At 46.5% G+C, this 20,508-nt stretch overlaps 1 protein-coding gene across 1 annotated transcript in view; it reads left to right on the top strand.

Annotated features, from left to right (window-relative positions):
- The window catches only part of LOC118659681 (FERM domain-containing protein 4A), a 98,479-nt gene that overhangs the window by 8,721 nt on the left and 69,250 nt on the right, over window positions 1-20,508 (top strand). Inside the window, exon 4 of the mRNA XM_036315931.1 lies at window positions 873-959. Coding sequence (XP_036171824.1) covers window positions 873-959 — 87 coding nt within the window. The remainder of the gene's footprint in view (window positions 1-872; window positions 960-20,508) is intronic.

Below are 20,508 nucleotides of genomic sequence, written 5' to 3'. Positions count from 1 at the left end.
TCCCTCTCCCTTTCTCTCTCTCTAAAAATCAATAAAAACATATTTTTTTAAAAAAGCTACTGCATGATTCCAACTCTATGACATTCGGAGAAAGGAAAACTGGTTGCCAGGAGCTGGGAGGGAGTGGAGGAGTGACGAATAGTGGAGCACAGAGGATTTTTAGGACAGTGAAAATACTCTGTGTGATGTTATAATGGTGGATACGTGTCAGTATGCATTTGTCCAAACCCATGGAATGTACAACACTTAGAGGGAACCCTAATGTAGTGGACTTGGGGTGACGTGGATTGTCATGTAAGAAATGCAGCACTCTGGGGGGATATTGATAGTGGGGGAGACTGTGCATGTGTGGGGGTAGGGGGTGGGCTGGAAATCTCTGTCCCTTTCAATTTTACTGTGACCCTAAAAGTGCTCTAAAATTTTTTTAAATTATTTTTTTGAGGAGTGGTCATCCCTGTTCCATGGTCCTTTCTAGCTCTGAGCTGATGACAGTTTCTCTGTTCAGAAGGCCGTTTTATTAGAATGCTCAGCACCTCAGATTTCCCCTTGTGGTGCCCAGCACTGAAAGCCTAACGTCTCAGGAGAACAAAGAACAAGGCATTGCTACTTACTCATGAAGGGGGAAGGACCGTGGCTGTGCTGCTGGGTAGGAACCGAGCTGGGTCCTCGGCCAGGGCACTTTCTAGGGCACCTGTTCCTATCCCTGAGCATCATCTGATGACTGGGCACATCTGCTAAGGTAAAGTGTGGAGAGATGGGCTCCGTTCACTTCAAGGAGTTTACATTTCCTTGTCTTGAGATGAACCAGGAGGTCTTCTGTTTGTGCTTATCTTCTCTGTCCCATACTTACGCATATCCTGTTGGTGTCCTAGGACAAGCAGGGGATCCCATGGTGGCTGGGACTGAGCTACAAAGGAATCTTCCAGTATGACTACCATGACAAAGTGAAGCCACGGAAGGTACGTGCTCGCTTTTGTGAGACAGAGAGGAACAGAGGAAAAGTGAGTAAAATGTTATGCCGTGCAGCCTGAGGGCCTCTGGGCTCACCACGCCCTTGCTACTGTGAGTGTGTGCAAATTACTGCGCAGAAATCTAGCCTGAGCTTCCTGGGTAAATGTTTTTTTCCCACCAATTAGGAAAGTAAGCAGTTATAATTATTTAAGGTGAGACTGACTCAGCTCTCCCTAAGGAAATGGGCGAAAGGACTCTGAGGGATTGTCCTATTCCTTAATTTCTGGGGGTGTTTTGCCTTTGGGAAAGTAGGGGAAGGTCATTCTTAATCCTGAAACTAATCCATATTTTTCCAAAGCGTGCGCGCGTGTGTGCGTGCGTGCGTGCATGTGTGCGTGTGTGTGTGTGTGTGTGCGTGTGTAGGAGAGCTAAAAGAAGAGATTGTAGGTCAAAAAGAGATGAAACATGAGAAGCATTCCTGCAAATCCGGTAAATATTTTATGGCTGGTCAGAAGTGATCAGAAATCTGGGGAAAATCAGGTCATTTGCCAAAAAGAAAGGAAAGCAGAGAGGGATCTGCAAAGTCATTGTGAACACAGAACAGAATGTTTGAAGGGGGCACAGTGCTTGAGTTTTTCTCTGTTTTCATTGACACACATTTTTCAGACCAGAACAAATTGAAAAATTATAAGGGAAAAATATTTCTGAGGCAAGAGCTGTCATTCAGATCCTTTGGCAGAAGATCATGGAGAGAGGCCGGTATATAGTTTAAACCCTGAAATACATATCAAAAGTCTCAAAACCACACTTGCTGTATGAGAGAGAAAGCAATATTGATCCATTATGTCATTCCAGATTGCTCTCCAGGCTTTGTTAGCCACACCCAGGATTGAAATGCACACTGTACAGCTGAGCGTATCTCGTCTATCCTGTTACACCCACTCCCAGCCAGCTCTTTATAATTGAATGGGGGAAATGGCCCGTGTTGGGGAGGATTTTCACTCAATTCATCAGAAGTCAGTTAAGTTCTAAGAAAAGATCGCGAGCAAATGATGTGAAGGAGTTCTGTCGTGGGAACCATTCAGTGGGCATCTGGCTACTCAGAGCCTGTTATTTTGTGGGGCTCTCCCCACACCCTCTAGTGTGCACTTGGATGCTGTGAAATGGGAATTGGACCCTGTGCTCTTATTTTCCCTCTGTTTTTCTTGGTCACATTGTCTCTTTCTTCCTGCTCCCCTCTGCCTCTTTCCCGTATAAATGCCTGTGCTTTTTCTCCTCCAGTTTTCTCTTCACTCCCTCCTTCTTTGTATACTGACTGTCCTCTCTTTTCAACCTGCATGGTGGTTTTTTTCTGCTTTCAAGAACCAAGAATAAATACTCGCAGATCCTTTACCAAAATGCTGGTTATGCTCTATCCAGCTCTTCATTGCCCACACGGGTGGAAGGCCAAGGCCAACGTGGACACTTCAGTTCCATAGCCGAGTTCATTAAAATCCAGCGGTTGAATCCTCCTCTCTTTCTTGGAGCATTTTGAAAGACATGTTAACAAGTACCCATACATTTTCAGTTTAAGTTCTTAATATGTTTAAGTTTGCTTTGTTTCTCTAATTGAGGTACTAATGAAGATTGAAGAGGTAACAAGATAACACTTGGGTATGACACATTCCAAGGGCTCAATAAATTATAACTGATAAATTCAGAGGCTCTTAAGACTCTAAAACAGGTTTCAAGATAAGAAGTAGGAAGTCAGAGGTGTAAATAATCAGCCATTGAGTATGACCATTTACTCTCATTTGTGGAGCTTGCCCAGGTCATTTAACATTCAAAAACGTTAAAAGGTCAATATATTTATTTAGGATATTGGCTCTACTCAGACTGAGTTATTACTTAAAATAAACTATTCTTCTGTAGCCTCTGAGGAAGTAGTTGGGATTCTCAAGTCTCCTGCCAGTGAGGGACAACCAAGCCATCAGGGTCAATGCTGATTCCTTCTTTCCTTCCTTCCTTTCTTCCTTCTTTCCTTTACTCATTTTTATTTCTTTTATTTTTTATTTTTTTTAGAGGAACACAAGTTTTATTTGAAGCAAAGGGGTATAACATGGCCAATCACCTGAACAGTAAATAGATTTCTCTAATACTTTACTATATTACTTTTAATGTTTATTTTCACTATTTTTTGTATTTTTAAATTTTTTAAATTAAATCTTTATTGTTCAGATTATTACAGTTGTTCCTCTTTTTTCCCCCCATAGCTTCCCTCCACTCGGTTGCCACCCCACGCTCTGCCCTTACACACCCCTCCCCACTGTCCTCATCCATAGGTGTACGATTTTTGTCCAGTCTCTTCCCCCACCCCCACACCCCTTCCCCCCCGAAAATAGTCAGTCCACTCCCTTTCTATGCCCCTGATTTTATTATATTCACCAGTTTATTCTGTTCATTAGATTATTTATTCACTTGATTTTTAGATTTACTTGTTGATAGATGTGTATTTGTTGTTCATAATTTGTATCTTTACCTTTTTCTTCTTCTTCCTCTTCTTAAAGGATACCTTTCAGCATTTCATATAATACTGGTTTAGAGGTGATGAACTCCTTTACCTTTTTCTTATCTGTGAAACTCTTTATGTGACCTTCAATTCTAAATGATAGCTTTGCCGGGTAAAGTAATCTTGGTTGTAGGTTCTTGCTATTCATCACTTTGAATATTTCTTGCCACTCCCTTCTGGCCTGCATAGTTTCTGTTGAGAAATTACCTGACAGTCGTATGGGTACTCCCTTGTAGGTAACTGACTTTCTTTCTCTTGCTGCTTTTAAGATTCTCTCTTTGTCTTTTGCTCTTGGCATTTTAATTATGATGTGTCTTGCTATGGTCATTGGATTCCTTTTGTTTGGGGTTCTCTGCGCTTCCTGGACTTGTAAGTCTTATTTCTTTCACCAGGTAGGGGAAGTTTTCTGTCATTATTTCTTCAAATAGGTTTTCAATATCTTGCTCTCTCTCTTCTTCTGGCACCCCTATAATTCGGATGTTGGTACACTTGAAGTTGTTCCAGAGGCTCCTTACACTATCTTGATATTTTTGGATTCTTTTTTCTTTTTGTTTTTCCGGTTGGGTGTTTTTTGCTTCTTCGTATTTCAAATCTTTGACTTGATTCTTGTGATCCTCTAGTCTGCTGTTGGAACTCTGTATAATATTCTTTATTTCAGTCAGTGTATGCTTAATTTCTAGTTGGTCCTTTTTCATAACCTCAAGGGTCTCACTAGATTTATTGATGGTCTCACTTGGCGGTTTTATCGGCAGTTTCTAGAAAATTCTTGAAAAACCTTAAAAGTATGGTTTTGAACTCTATATCCAGTAGTTTGCTTTCCTCCATTTCTGTCATTTGTGACCTGTTTCTTTGTCTCCGCATTTTTTATGCTTCCCTGTGTTGATAGAGTGGCTTTGTGTGCTAGGACCAAGTGGCTCAGCCTCCGCAATTACCTGAGGTGGGCACTCTTGGTGTACCGCTTTGTGGGCTTTGTGCACAGTCTTGTTGTAGGTAAGCCTTGATTATTGTAGGTATCACTGGGAGGAATTGACCTCCAGGCCAATTGGCTGTGAGAATCAGCTGTGTCTACAGCAGGAGAACTTCTGTGATAGAGATACCCTTAGGGGCAAGACTTGCTTCAGTGGGGCTTTGGTGCTCACTGAGTATGCCCCCTGAATGTGTCCCTTATGGATCTGAGGAGTTGTAATCTGGATGGTCCCACTCTGACCATTGGTTACACTGGCTCTTGGATCTCTAAGGAGGTGCTAATTTAGCCTCTGCCTGAGGCTACCCAGCAGGAGCTATGGAGAGATCTGCAGATTCCTCTTCTTTGTTTGGGGTTTGGAGGTGCCCAGATGAGGCCCAGCTGTGAAGCAATGCAAGCTGCTGTGGGGCTTTGGACCTTCTTTTGGATGTTCTGGGTCTCTCTGACCCAGCTGCAGTTTGTTAAGCAATTTTAGATTGCAAAGGGCCAGGCCATTCATATGCAAAAGCCTCTGCACACAGCTTGGGTGGGGTGGGCTCTCAGGGAATCAATAGGGTGGAGCAAACAGCTATGGCTGATCCTCAGTCCTACCCTAAGTGGCCCTGAGTCTCAGTGTCCCAGTAATCGCTGCAAGCACCTCTGAGAGAAAGCTGCCCTCGAGTTCCGACCGATGCCAGACAGTCCAGTTTCTCCCCGTATGTCTCCAGAGACTCGCCTGGAACTGGAGTTCAGAGCAGTTGGGAGCTTGTGTCTCCCTCCCGATTGAAAAAGACAATCGCATCCTCGTTTGCGAGCCCTTTCCGCGTGCGCCTCCGTACCTCTGCACTTTACTTCCACAGCTCCTCTCAGTCTCAGTGTGCCTTTCTCTTTCCTTCTAGTTGTAGAATTTCCACTCAGCCAGCCTTCCTGTGGTTCTGGATGATGTCCTTTTTGTCTTTTAGTTGTATTTTTGAAGTGGTTGTACGAGGCAGCAATTTCCGGTGTTTGGTTTTTTTTTCTTCCCTTCACTCATTTTTAAATGTTCATTGTATAGCTGTTGTGCCAAGCAGACTGAAGGGTGCTGAGATAAACAAGAAACATGTCACATCCTCAGCTTGCCCAGGCTACCAGGAGAGGGCTGTGTGGCAATTGCCTCGGGTACTAGTGCTATAACCGGCCTTTGTGAGGGTTGGTGGTGAATTAAGGGACAGAGTCTCTCCTGGACTTACAGGGGAGAGACACATCTTCATAAGCAGCACAGCAGGGCTGGGTCCTAAAGGGTGGACAGAAGTGTTGCAGATGGACAGATGGGCTGGGGAGATGTGTGGGCTGAGAGCCCGCGCTCGGTAAGGCACACGAAGGAGAACTGGGTGCCTGGTGGGGAAGATATGCAGCATTGAGGCTGGAACAAGGGCTGAGAGGAGGCAACTGCAGAGGGGGCTGAGGAGGCCCAGCAGCCGTTCCCCTAGCCCTGAAGGCTTTGCTAGGAGGATTTCCTCTTCAAGGCCCTGGGATCCACTGAGCATTTGAAGCAAGGAGTGGCCATTTTTGATTTTCATTGTCATGGAAGCATCTGGCAGCTGTGAGGAGGTGGGTGGAAGGAATGCAGGACAAGACTTGCAAAGCATGGCCTTTATCAGTGGTGGAGGCCAGAATTGGTGGGCGCTGGGGTTGGCTATCAGTAATGGGATGGATAAGGGAAAATGGAGGGAGATGTTTAGGAAGTACATATGGTTGACCAAAGTGTATGGTGGGAGAGGGTGGCAGTCAGAGCAGAAGGGGAATCGAGAATGATGCCAGGCTTCTTGACCAATCAAAGCATGGATATGAGAGAAGGGGCAATAAGTTCAGTTTGGACATACAGAGCTTGAGGCTTGCTGGGACATCAGGGTAGCTGTGATAACAGGACATTGGGTATTCTCAGTTGGAGCTCAAGAGTATCAAGAATTTTCAATGCATAACTGAACCAGAGACTGCACAGAGAAGAAAGAGAGAGGCACTCAGCACATGGGGAAAATTACCAGGAGCTGGGGTTAGATTTCAGGTCCCTAGCATGACTTTCCTGTGAGACACAGAGGCGGTCCAGTGGCATGGCCTGAACCTGATATAATTTGGGGAATGCTCTTTAAGAAATGAATGTACAATCTGAGTGTGAAATTAAAAGCAGGCCTTTGAAAGCCTGTAAGAGGAAGAAACGTCTAAGTTTCATTAGCCCAAGGCGTACCTGCCTCTGCTAAGACCTGGGATGTGACTTAAAGACAAAATGAGAGACTAAACCAGAGCCAAATTAAGAAGTCACAGCTTCAAGAAGAACCATGCTGGTGCTTGTTGTTCTTGCATCAGCATCTTCACCATCATAACAAGGTCGTGTAAGGCACCTGTGGGTCCCTGAAGCAGCGTGTGTGCCCTGGCTCCAGACCTGTAAACACAGAGAGAGGCATGCATGCGGTAACTACCTATGCAGAATCACATGTAAAGTGCCCAAGGGCTGCCTTCAGTGCTTCAGGCCAGTGATGCTTACCCTCGGAGGAAAATCAGAAATCACATGAAACCTTTTGAATGTATAGATGCCACCGTCTCCCCCCGTCCCACTCACCCCCTCTCTGACCCGGCCACTGAATGTTCAGAAAGCCTTTCTCACGGGGAGCTGGCCAGGAACACCACCACCCAGCCGTCGATGCTTCCTTTCTAGACTTGACCTCGGGAGGGTCAGCCAGCCTCTGCAGGGTGTGCGGCATAGGAGAGCTGGGGCTCTCGGAGGTACAGGGCTCAGGTGGGCCAGCTCCTGTGAAGGATGGCCCTCCAGGTGGTGCCACTCCCCTTCCTCAGACCAGGCACAGCTGTCTTGTGCCCCCAGAAATGCTCAAGAATCCTGGAGTGGCGCCCAGCTCTGTGCACCTGGAGGCCCTTCTGCGGCAGAAGTCCTGCCTTACACTTTGACCCGTTTACTGGGGCTGCCACATGGTACCACAACAAAGAGCCAACAATTCAAAGAGAGACCGTGGCAGGGGTGGGCCTGCTCCCTGTCCCCTCAGGGCTTTGAGGCACCTCTGGTGCCCCTGGCACGCAAAGCTCTAGGAGCGTCAGCAAGCCGTGAGCACGCCAGGCAGCTCAGCAACCTCCTGTGAGAGTTCACTCAAGTGGCTCCAGATGGCCCACCAAAAACAAACTTATAAAATGGGTGGCTAATTACTGTCCCGAAATGGGCAGGGCAGTAGCTGGTTCCAGGTTCCCTGGTTGGGGTATAGTTTGCCTTTCTGGTCGCAGAGTCTACCCTAAACTGCTTAATCCTCATTTTGAAGCCCATAGTGACTATGAGAGAGATGGAGTCAAGCACAGGGCGCCTCACAGGTGGAATGGAGAGTGCATTTTCATCCCCTCACAATCACACACCCCATATGCTACCTTAGCCTTCTAAACAAACGGGCGCCCAGCCTTGCAGAAGTACAGCCCAGCATGCAAGCTGCTGATGTTTGTTAGAAAAAAACCAGCCTCTCTGCCCTCGGGCACACATCAGGAACAGCCAGACAAGGAGGAACACCCAGACAAGGAGGAACACCCAAATAAGGTGATTTGGCTTCTGTGTACATTTGGTCGTTCCAGGTCAACTTCAGAAGTTTAGAACTATATGTGCCCAAGACTAGCCCTGCAAAAGCCAATCAGTAAGTAGGACTTTAAATAAGGAAATCTATGATATATTTACATGCTTCAGAATACTAGCCCTTGCTTGCATGTAGGAGTTCTTTAAAAAGTTCAGGCAGAACCCCAAACAGTATCCGAGGACAGGTTGCAGAATTTCCTATAAGCTATTCAATATCGTCCCATCACCTCTCACTAAATCCTTCTGTTTCTCCTCATCACCCACCCATGTTTCCCCTCTCAGCCTGTCTCCCCGCTTCTGTGCTCCTGTGCTTACTAAAATGCTATAAGACACTCTGGAACTTCCTTTTGCTTATCTCAGCTCACCTCTCTTCCTTCCCATAGCTATGGTTTGATGGCTTTTATGCACAGTTGTTGAGTGTGGTATTAGAATTCGGGAATGGCAGGATCTGTGTGTCCAACTGCTTGGTTTAGCAGTGGTGAAAGGTGGAAGGAAGGTCACAGTGGTCAAACAAAAACATCTCACAGCTGCGTAGATAATTTTACCCTATTTTCTCCTAGCTGCCAATTTCCATTTCAACATGTGTATGTGTGTAGAATTGGAATGCTGGGTAAGAAGGGTGTCCTTTATTTCACACGTTACAGTCTTGTTAGCTTCAGGGAATAATGAAACTGCCATATTGGCATTTGGGCACTAGAAGTGTTTACATTTACAGCCAAGCAAAGAGACCAAGGCCAGAAAGAAAAAAGAAGGCAAGGGAAGGGGAGGGAAGAGGAGGGGAAGGGAGGGAAGGAAGAAGAGGGGAGGAAAGGGAAGAGAAGGGGAATGCCAGCTGTGTAGAGTGGCCACGGTGACATGCCTGGAACTGATGCCCATCACTTTAGGCAGTGGTGCCTGTACAAGCAGGACTTTGCCCTTTTTCTTCCTTAAGAGCATTTGAATGAAAAGTTTGTGATGTATGTTGAAGAGGCATTGTTTATTAATTCTTACAGAACTGGGGTCACATGGGGCAGAGATAAATAAAGTGGACCTGCATTCCTTAGGTCAAAGCCTTAAAACACTTCGAAAGCTCTGATCTTTGGGATGACCTGCCTCTTTGCACCATTGGGACCAAAGGTGTTGGAAGGTCAGTCTCTCCCACAATTAAGACTCAACTCCCCACCGGTTCCAAACTGAGCTGTTTCCTGTCGTGTCCTTGTAGTTGGCACTCTTCCAACTGACCAGCCATCAAATCCTCAGAAACTGTTATAAATTACGACAGAAATGCTTTTCGAACGGGGCGCCAAGAGAGTTAGAATAAAGGCCACTCCTGCAGGCTGTGTCTGTGGCTGTTAGCATTAAAGAACAAATAGTGTGAAACTTGGAACTCCACAAAACCTCCTAGAAGGAATGTTCAGTATCTGCAAAGCATCACTTACGGCTGCAGCACACTCACCAGCCCATATTTAATGAGCTGTCTCCACTGGGGAGGAATGGCAGTGCTGGTCCTTGTTGCATTCAGCAGACAGCATTTACTTATTTATTTGATGTGCAATTAGGGGCGCTTTTATATACACTTAGATGCACAATTAGGAGCACTGTGGGTCCCCTCTGAGGCATTAGGAGAAGGAACGAGACTAAATGGTCTGCTGCCGTCCCCAAGAAGCCAGTGTGGCTTCCTCTGGTTCCCAAGAGTATTTAGGCTGCAGGAGTATTATCTCAGGGAATTGATGCATTACTGTCACCCACAGGTTAGTAAAGATTTTTGAACTGTCTGAGATGATGAGACAGGAAGAGAAAACAATATTTACAGGAAATATTCCATTAACTGTGAATTGACTCCCAGCAGAGTTCGCCTGCTAAATTATTCAGCATACTAAGCACTCCATTAAGCACACTGCTGACTTAGTTTTCAGCTTCTGTTTGGATGCACTTGGCTTATTTGGGGGTTGCTGAGTCCTCCACCTTGGCCGGTCCTGGGTGGGTGCCTTCCTCATCCCATTATCTGTATCCCTCTTGGAAAGCACACACTATGAACCCCAGAGAGGAAAAACTCCACTTAATGCCTTTAGCATTTTGCAGCCTTTGCTCTTTCTCAGGGTTGGATCAAAGGCCTCAGCGGTTGCTCCCTATCAGTCCTTCTGATCTCATTCTGCTGAGGGACCTGGAAGGGTTCTGTGCCTGTGAGTGACAGGCCCTGGCCATGGGTCACCTAGGAGGTACTGCCTCATAGCTAAGAGCAGCCTGCCTGAGGAATCATGGGGTGCGCGTGGGGGACATAGAGAGTCTTCCATCTACCAAATAGTGTGAAACATGGGACTTCACAATAACTCTACAATAAAGAAAGAAAAAAGCCATCATATTCTAAGAAAATTGGCATTCCCTTCCCAAAGCATCAATACTGTATTAGACATGCTCTTCTCCAGTAATAGGCATAGCTGAATTCTCTCTCTCTGAACTAGGACCCCCCAGCTCCCCTTCCATGCAAGAATTGCAGTCACCTGACAGCACTGAGCTGAAGCTTTAGAACTTCAGTAGAGGGTGTTAATAAGAAACCCTTTTCCAGTAAAATGGTCCCATATGAGAATGACCAGATGCCTGTTGTGTGCCAGGTCTGCTCTGGGCTTGATCCCCAATAGGGGGTGTGCAGGAGGCAGCCCATGGATGAAGTTTCTCTCTCACTGATGTTTCTATCTCTTTATCCCTTCCCCCTTCCTCTCTCTCTCAAAATCAATAAAAAAATATTTGAAAAAAAAGTTCTTCTAAGAGTATAGCACGCCAGGCTCCCAGAGAAGCAGAGTCTGAGCTGGATTCACACCCTGGAAGCTCATTGGGCAGTGCTCTGGACCTAACACCAGTGAGGACAGGGAAGGAAGCAGGACTCTGCAGAGAGAGCTGAGCTGTAATGAAATCTTGAATGAGACTCTGAATTTGGAATGACCCTCAGAGCCACTGTCGTGAGACTGGGAACCAAGCCTGTGCTCAGCATCAAGCAATCATTAGATGTAGGTGACCATATGGGGAAAGGTCGTGACCTTGGGCAAGGTGGCAATTCCTGGAAAGAGAAAGACTCCTTCAGCCCTGCATGGCGAGGCAGGTCAGCACAGCACCGTTTGCCAGCAGTGGTTCTGAAAGCACAGCCCTTGGACCAGTGGCAGCTGCATCACCTGGCAACATGTTAGAATTAAAAACTCCGAGTCCCCACCAGACACTCGTGGGCTCAGAAACTCAGAGGCAGGCTGTGCTCTCATGAGCTCTGGAGGTGACTCAGATACAGGCTATGAAGTGTGAGGACCACTCTCTAGGGACAGGAAACTGGGCCCTTCCTCTGTGATTTTACTCTGTTGTGTCACTGTTGGAAGATATTTTAGTCTGTGCTACAATCAAATCCTTCCCTACAGCAGTTACACCTCCATATCCACTCAAAGGCCCAGAGTAAATCTCAGAGTCTCCACCTACGAGGAATTCTGATGCTATGAACTCACCTCCCTGTGTATTCAAAAAAGTTGTGGTAAACAACCGATTTAACCTCTCTTGTGCCTCTCTTTTTATGTCTGTGAAATGGAGGCTCTAAGACACAAGAAACAGTCTAATTTTCTTCATCTTGAACATGTTTACATTTCAAAGAGTTTCCTGTTCCCACGATGAAAGTGCTGTTGCCCTTGACAGAGCAAATATCATTATAGTCTCTTTTACACTGAACGGAGAGGTGAATCGCCGAGAAGAGCAAACAACGTCTCTTTGTTAAGAGGATTAAATTTTTTTCCCTGGTCATTGGACCTGGGAACCGAGGGTCCCTCAGTTCCCACGGGCTCCTGTGGAGGCCTTTTCGGAGCCTGGTGCTGCGTAAGCCACACTTCCAAGGACACCGGCGTGCATTGTTCTTGTATTCTTGCTGTATTCCTGTTGCATTCCTTTGGAAGCTGTCCCCACAGGGGCTGTGCTGGTGTCAGACTGTCACGCTGCATGTTCTGGCATACCCCTTTGGGTGCCACGTTCCTGCCCCCACCTCAGACTCCCTGTCCATTGCAATGGCAAGATACCTGCCCTGGCAGTCGGGAGAGCAGTTCTAGCTCCACTTCTGCAAGGCACGCCGCTTTCTGGCCCATGTCCTCATCAGCAAGGCAGTGAGAGATGACCAGGAGTCGCAGCTAAGAGAATCTTGAGAGTAGAAACAAGTCAGAGGAATGCAGTGAGGGCCAAGCTCGTTGTCCACCAGGAAGGACTAATGGATAAAAGGAAGAATAAAATCAGCATGTTCCCCAAAGAAAGTGGTAGCAAGAAAAAAACGCTAATTTCCAAGTAGGCCTATCTTTGTTCTCCAGTTCACCCAAAGCCCGAGCTAGATTTGATTTGATGACCAAAAGTCATTTTTCTCCCTTCCCCAGACAGACACAGCTGTCCCTTTGTGGGAGAGGTGGGGGGAGGTTGCCCAGGGCTCATCCACTTCCCACAGCAGTGCCTGGCCTCAGACTCCGCCTCCCTGCATGAGCAGGCACATGTGACAACGCTGAAAAGGCCCCGGTACACACCCACGCTGATTGTGAGGACTGTCGGGGTCAAATACATTTGATATTTATAACATGCAAATAACACCCCAGCAGACAAGCCAGCAGCCCCCCTGACACTCGCTGGCTTCTAAATCACTGGTGGTCCCAGAGTCCCACCACTCAGGGAACGCTGCTGGCCTTGGATGTGATTTGAAAAAGCAAATCAAAATCAAGCAGTGTTGTTGGATCCCAGACCTCAGCATCAAGTGGCCCCACCCACTCCAAAAAGAACCAAGTAACTTAGGAACACAGTTGGTTTCTCTGGTTAAAAACCGAAGACTGCCGAAACCGGTTTGGCTCAGTGGATAGAGCATCGGCTTGTGGACTGAAAGGTCCCAGGTTCGATTCCGGTCAAGGGCATGTACCTGGGTTGCGGGCACATCCCCAGTAGGAGATGTGCAGGAGGCAGCTGATCGATGTTTCTCTCTCATCGATGTTTCTAACTTTCTGTCTCTCTCCCTTCCTCTCTGTAAAAAATCAATAAAAAAAATATATTAAAAAAACAAACAAACAAACGAAGACTTTGCTAGTCTGACAAGAACACTGACCACCTGGGACTCAAAAGGCAAAATGCTTGGATCTCACACCGTTCTTTTAAATGTGTTCCCCCTAGATACAAATGCAGTCGGACCCGTGACCTTTCAGACCACTCCCAGGTAGTGCAAAGCCACACTTTAAGTAGCAAGATGCATTGTATTAAGAAATTAGCATGTCCAGTCCTTTATAAGAGCCAGAAAGCTCCAAGCTTGCTTTAAAGTTCCAGTCACCCCTCTCCCAGGTAGGCTCCTCATATCCCCCTTCAGCTCGATGAGTAAGCAGGGGTCAGGCAGCAGCCTTAGCTGTCCCCAATGTCGGCAGCTACTGCTCAGGTGCTCCAGGAGACCCGAATTTACCCTCTCACTAGCTTTGCGGAGGGCATTCGCCCCCTTTCCCTCAATTTCTATCTTCCTGAAAGCTTTATACCCCCATTGGGGGTGAGGGGTTTTAGAGTCATCTAAACCATAAGGTTTTACATTTTTAAAATACACATAATATGAAACTTACCATCAGAACCATCTTTGTGTCCAGTGAAGTAGTATTAAGTACATTCACATTGTTGTGCAGACAATCTCCTGGGTTTTTTTCATCTTGAGAAATTTAAACTGTCCCACTAAACAGCTCCTCGATTTCCCCTCCCCCTGCCCCCGGCAACCACATTCTATTTTCTTTTTCTATGATTGACTACTCTAGAAAGCTCACCAGCTGCCCCTGTGAAAGACTGCAGGGTCATGTAGCAGAGGGAGGAGCCCCCTGAGCTGCTTTGGCCATGAGGGCCCAGAGCCTTCAGGCTCATCTGCAGAGACACCCATGGAGATCGGGGAGCAGGGCCTGGTGGGAGGACCTCAGACAAGTTGGGTGGTATATATGGGAGGAGGCTTCTTGGGAAGAAGAGGCATCACGGGATCCGGGGGTTTTGTCCGGGACTGCCTGCCGGCTCCTTGTAAGTAATCCATTTTACTGAGTTTGAACTGAAGAGCGTCTTATGATTCATGATTTATCCAGGCTGGGATTTACCAGTACAAACAGTTAAAGGCCACAAGAAAGCTCCTGGTCACTTCCTGTGTCTCCCCAAGCTCTACACATCCACAGACCCACTTTTCTGTCTCGCTGGACTTGCCTGTTTCAGACATTTCATATAAATGAAAACATAACCTGTGGCCTTTTGTATCTGGCTTGTTTCACTTAACATGATGTTTTCAAGGATCCCCCCCCCCCCATGTTATAGCATGAATCAGAACTTCCTTCTTTTTTATGGCTGAGTACTATCCCACTGCCCTCTGATGTTTACGTCAGCATTTTCTGCAATGACCTAGCACGTGCAGTGCCTTGGGTCTTTGCACCCGCTGTATTTCCTCACTCAGCTGCATAGCTTTGCCCCCCAGTTGTCTTCTGCTAGCGACTCAGCTGTCACTTCAGTGCAGCCTTTCCCAAATACCTTATTTATAGGGACAGCCCCCTCCTGGCCTCTTCTGTGTGTGTCCTTGGAACCTCTTATCCTCTGACCTTCTTCCTGCAGAGTTTTCTTATGTATTTGCCTACCTCTTCCCTCACAAAAACATATAAAAGTTTTTATCTATTTTTTTTTCACTGTTGTATGCCCGCTGCCTAGTTTAGTGCCTGATATGAGGTAGATACTCAATAAACAGTTTTGCAGTCAGGGCAGAATATCCAGTAGCTTGTTGTGACCCACCACCGATGTTGAGGACATCTCCGTATGTGTGTGTAGTGGCCCAATTGGAATGGATAACTGGTAAAGCCCCTATAAGGAAGGGTTTGAGAGTGAGACATTGCAAGGGAGGGGAAGGCAGGAGGGAAGCATGAGGGCTTCTCTAAGATTGTTGATGAGAAAATGAAAAGTCTATACAGAGTTCCCTACCAGTCCATCTGGACTGTTCCTTAATTTTCTTTTTTGTCTCTTAAACCAAATGGACCCAAAGAACTAGCAGCAATGACACTGAGAATGAATTTCTAGAGTCCAGAGACTGCTGAGCAGTTCTGGTTAATCTGGCCACCTTGTCTTTCTTAGAAGCGGGAAACATTAGGCTGGGAACTGCTGCTTGTTGAACCTGGCAGCCTTCACTTGTCTTGGAAGATCTCAGCTTGTTTCTGCTGAGCTGTGCGATACTTAGCAAGATCTGTGAGCTTTAAAAAAAAATCTGCATGATTCAAAGGGGAAACCCAGGCTGAACTGACCTTCCTGGAAGTGTGAACTGGTGTAACACCAAAGCCCAACACAGCCAGGAAGGAGTCGGTGTGAACAGGCCATGAGGCTCAGCGTCAGCCCTGTAGGTGGGACCAGCCCTGCAGGTGGGACCGGGAGAGTGCGGAGGCTGTCTCCAGGCAAATGAGTGGTGAGGAGTCACTCCAGGTCAGGGCTGAGGTTCCAGCTTGAGCCCAGGAGCCCCAAGACTCCAGACTGGACTTCCCCCATTCACTTTGCAACTCAGTGTTGTTCAGACAGAGCCAACTGGAGGAGGAAGGACTGCAGTTCGGCTGGGGCTCTTGAGCTGGCACTCAACGGCAGCTGCCCTCTTGCTACTTGCCTTGCAGTTTAGAAATGTTTTTGTTTGTTTGTTGTTGTTAATCCTCACCCAAGGATATTTTCCCATTGATTTTTAGAGAGAGTGGAAGGGCGGGGAGGGGAGAGGAACATCAACGTGACAGAGACACTTCATTGGTTGCCTCCAGCATGCACCCCGACCAGGGCCAGGGATTGAGCCTATAACTGAGATATGTGCCCTTCACCAGAATGGAACCCTGGCCCTTCAGTCCAAGGGCCAATGCTCTATCCACTGAGTCACACAGGCTAGGGCTAGAAATGTATTTTTAACAAGATGCCTAGGTTCAACCACTGATGGTTCCTCATATCATGGGAGTTGCCTGAATTTCCAGCAAACAGAGAAGGGTTCAGATACCAGCTCCCACCATTTATCATCTGTGTGACTTTAAGAAAGTGACTTAACATCTCTGAACTTCAGTTGAGGTAATACCTACCTCATAAAGCTCTTCACTCATTCATTCACTCAGCAAGTAATTATTGAGTGCTTAACATGCCCCAGGTATTGGGCCAGGTTCCAGGAGAATACCTTCAAGGTACCAAGTCTGGCACAGAAGGCATTTGAATAAAATAGAGAATTGCAACACGGAATAATAATTGCTTTGGCAGAGGACGTATATGAATATCTGGGAGAACTAGCACGGATTGGGGCTGGGAAGTCAGGGGGTTAGGGACAACTGTGGTGAAAAGAAAGTGGATTAGGGCAGCCTGGGGAGTAGAAGGCGCCATGGCTGCCTCTGCCCTCACGGCCTTCCTCAGAGTCACAGCTCCCGAGTTGTCCTGCCCACGAAAGAATTCCTCCACGGAAGCAGGAATGAATCAGAGCTCAAACAGAGCAGTCCTCTTGGAAACAGAGATTCTAGAGTTAAAATCCTCACCTCTAGAAAACATGCCCACATCTCTCTTCTTTCTGGGAAGGAAAAATGGTGGAGCAGATACACAATTGCTCCAGCAAGAGGATCCTGAGAGAGAAATCTCCAAATTCAACCAGGGCCCCAGCTGCAGAGGTGGCCTCTCCGGCACTCCAGCCAGTGCCGGGTGGGACCCTCCCGCAGAAAGTCAGGGCTGAGGTGGGGCTGGCTCGGGCTCACCTCTGCTGGCTCCAGCCCTTGCTGCAGAGCAGCCAGAAAGACCACAGGTGTCTCGGCGCGGCCTGACTTGAAAAGCAAGCTGCCAGCCCTGGCCCGGTGCCCACTCGGCCTCCGCGCTCTCTGAGAGGCTTTGCAGCCAGAGAGGCTGAGCAGCACCTGAGGTCTGTGGCAGCAGGCAGTGCCCTCCTCTGGGTACCCACAGAACCACGCCTGCAAGCCCTCCCCTCCCCCGCAGGTTGGGCCAACTCTTGAAGCACTGGCTGTTTTGAAGTGTACACGAGCTACTCTTGAATCATTATGCACAGAGAGCCTCGTGGCTTACTAATTTCTTTTAGCTTTGTTTCCCACGAATATCATTAGGGTAAAGTATTGGCATTTCATCTTTTTTTTTCTTAGCTTGATTATGCAGGTTTTAGTCATGAGTATATGATAACCTTTGTTTCTACATAGAGCCGGTTGCCAACCTATTCTCCATTCTACCCCTGTCTTCCGTGGAGCCCTGGGAAATCAGGGGCTTACTGTGACGCCATACCTCTGGACAGAGCTGCCATGCATGAAAGGACTGACAATTGCCAACACCCCCCACCCCCCAAAAAAGAGAAAACATATGCTTCCCCCAAAGTCTGCCCTCTAAAATGGTCAAAACAAAAAACCTTACCATAGCCAAAAGGAGAGAGTCTTCGCCATTCCGGTGAAATGGCCCGTCATAGTTCAGATGTGGCAGATATGCCTCAAACTAACTCCTTCTTTGAAGCCTCCCATTGACACAAGTCACAGCAGGTGTAGTTGGCCTTGGAGGGTGTTTCAAAGAAAGCCTGGCACACAGAGAGGGTAAGCCACACACCTGACCACAGTGCTCGTTGCTGGAAAGCCCAAAGCTAGACCCCAGGGGGAACTCACTGCAGGCTTCTCCCTGTGAGCACTAGCCCTCCTGTATTCCCCGGCGGCCACGCTGAGGAGAGTAGACACGACAATAGTAGGCCGAGGATGAGAAAGGAAAAATACTTTCAGCTTCTCTTTAAACCTTTCACATTTGCCAAAGCTTTATGGCATGTCTTTCTGCAAGGAGAGCCAACGTACACAGAATAAAATCATATATGGGGAGAAGCCCTCCCAGGAGAACTAGACAAGGAAGTGGAGTCCAATGGGGAGAAATAAAAGGGCCTGTTTCTCTCCAGGCCTGTGAAGGAGTTGTTCACCCTCTTGCTCTTTTTCCTCTAGAAGTAATGGCTCATCAAGCCAAAGCTGAAAGGTTTTTGACGGGTTAAAAAGAGACCATTCATGAAAGTGTCAAGGCCTGGCGCTCTGGGTGTCTGTCACTGAATTAACCAAATCAGTGTAGACCTTATGTCCTCCGACAGTGAGGAGGAGGCAGCCCGCCAGAGGGACATCTTGATCCCATTAGGTCTGGCTGTGGGAAAAAGTAGCCATTGTTTTCTTTGCTGGGGCTGTGGCCCTCTCAGAAGACAACGGATGCCAGGACCCCCTCCCCCCCCCCCCCTGCCCTCCCTTTCAGTGCAGTTAAGGAAGGGCATACTCATTTGCCCTTTGTAAGCAAATTACCTGTGAACATAGTTGGCCCGTGTTGGAGGGCCTGATTTGGTTCCCAGTAGAGCCCATTCCATGTAATACTGAGCCGTATTACAACAGGTACTTTCTCCTCAGGGTGAAGGTGTTGAGATTAGAAAGTATAGAAGGAAAATGGTCAAAGCTGACTCAGCCCAGAATTACAGTGGACCCAGGACTTGGCTGGATGAGAATGGACCAAGAAGCCCAAAGACAGTTCCTCCAACACCAGTTCAGACGGAATGCTAACCTGGGTTTGGCTCATGCTTGCCTTGTAATAAATCCAATGAACAGAAAACATTTTTTTTAATGCCCATGGTACCATATTAGCCATCTTTTAAAGAAAATTACACAAACTTGTACTTTGGGCTGAAAAATTAAGTATTCAGAACTTAATTTTTTCATTAAGAATAATACTGGTATGTAAATCATGGAGGGGAAAGAATATAATAATAGCTAGAATCTATTGACCACTAACTCAATAATAAAAAATAAACATATTGACTGCCATCACCTTCACTCTGAGAAGAAAGTACCTATTGTAATATGGCTCAGTATTGCATGGAATGGGCTATACTGGGAACCAAATCGGGCCCTCCAACACAGGCCGACTGTGTTCACAGGTAATTTGCTTACAAAGTGCAAATGAGTAAATATACTGGCTACCTTTTTACACGCTTTATATGTACCAGTATTAATTTATTAATACAACAGACCTATGAAAATGAAACTTGTTATTAGTAGTAGTATTTTGAAGATGGGAAGACTAAGACAAATTCCTATAGTATGGGATTATTTCTGGGCTCTTAATTCTATTCCATTGGTCTGTGTGTCTGTTTATCTGTCAATCAATACCACACTGTTTTGATTACTATAGTTTTGTAGATTAGTTTGAAGTTGGGGGTGGGGTTATGATACCTCTGGTTTTGTTTTTTTCAAACAAACAGGGTTCCTTTGGCTATTTGGGTTCTTTTGTGGTTTCATACAAATTTTAGTACTTTTTGTTCTATTTCTGTGAAAAATGCTCTTGAGATTTTGATAGGGATTGCATTGAAGCTGTAGATTGCTTTAGGAAACATTGGCAATTGAAGAATGTTAATTCTTCCAGTCCATGAGCACAGAATATTTCCATTTCTTTGTGTCTTTTTCAATTAACTAAGATGACTTTAAGTTACCATATATCATGAATACTGTCTGCTTTGTGGATGTTGCCTCCTCCCAACCAGATTTAGATTGTGAGCTTCTTACACTATAAATATGCATTAGGCAGCAAGTCCTTCCTCTTCCTACTAGCATAGGCCCATACAAAGTAGACACTACTACTTGAGTAGTTGGAAAGGGGATGGGGCATTAGATATTCCCTAAAACCCCAGGGCCTAGCTTCTTCTTTAAGCGTAAATTAAAATATATTGCGTGCCTATGTAACTGATACAAAACCTCTGAGGTACGGTGCTAGCCCACTAAAAACACATAGGTGCTTCTGTTGTTCCCTAGAATTGGTTCTGCTGTAATAGCAGAGCCTTGTCAGGGTGCACCTGATAATGTTTTCTGAGCACACAGGCTTGGGTTTCTTTGTGGTGCACCTCCATTTTAACTAAACTCCATCCACTCTTTCTTTTGTCCTGTAGCCCTCAAGGGGTGTGGCAACTCGTTTTTATTTACTGAAGGCTTAACCAGTGAGCTGCTATGTGTCCAAAATGGAAACCATCCCCCTTTCTTCCATATGCACTGGAATATTTACGAAATTAAGTTACCATAATTTTCTTTACAAACCCAGAGGTGTCCCTAGCGAGTCTGATTTTAAAACTGGGCAACCAGAGTTGATATGCAAGGCTTGTGGGTATAGACACGCGTGTTTGTGGGGAAGGTCCACAACTCGCGTCTATAGACACTTATGGCTTACAAAGGATTAAATATACCCCGAGATTAGTGAGTGGCAGCCCTTCTAGAAAGTGAACAGAGCAGAAGTGACATAAAGAAGTACATTTTCTAGTACATGTGTTTCCTTCCGGGCCCGGAGACTATTGCTGGCCATGAGTCTAATTCTTCTTAGAAGACAACTCGTGGCTGGTGTTCGGAAAGCACTCGGCATCATGCAGACTAAGGGCCTTTGAAGAAGTGATAATTGACTTAATCATCGACTTGAAACAGCTTTGTCCTCGCTCATCATCAGGTCTTCCTG

This window comes from Myotis myotis, unplaced genomic scaffold (genome assembly GCF_014108235.1).
Source record: "Myotis myotis isolate mMyoMyo1 unplaced genomic scaffold, mMyoMyo1.p scaffold_m19_p_68, whole genome shotgun sequence".
Classification (NCBI taxonomy): Eukaryota; Metazoa; Chordata; class Mammalia; order Chiroptera; family Vespertilionidae; genus Myotis; species Myotis myotis.
Note: the sequence above shows the minus strand (reverse complement) of the source record. Positions and strands in the feature narration are given on the sequence as shown.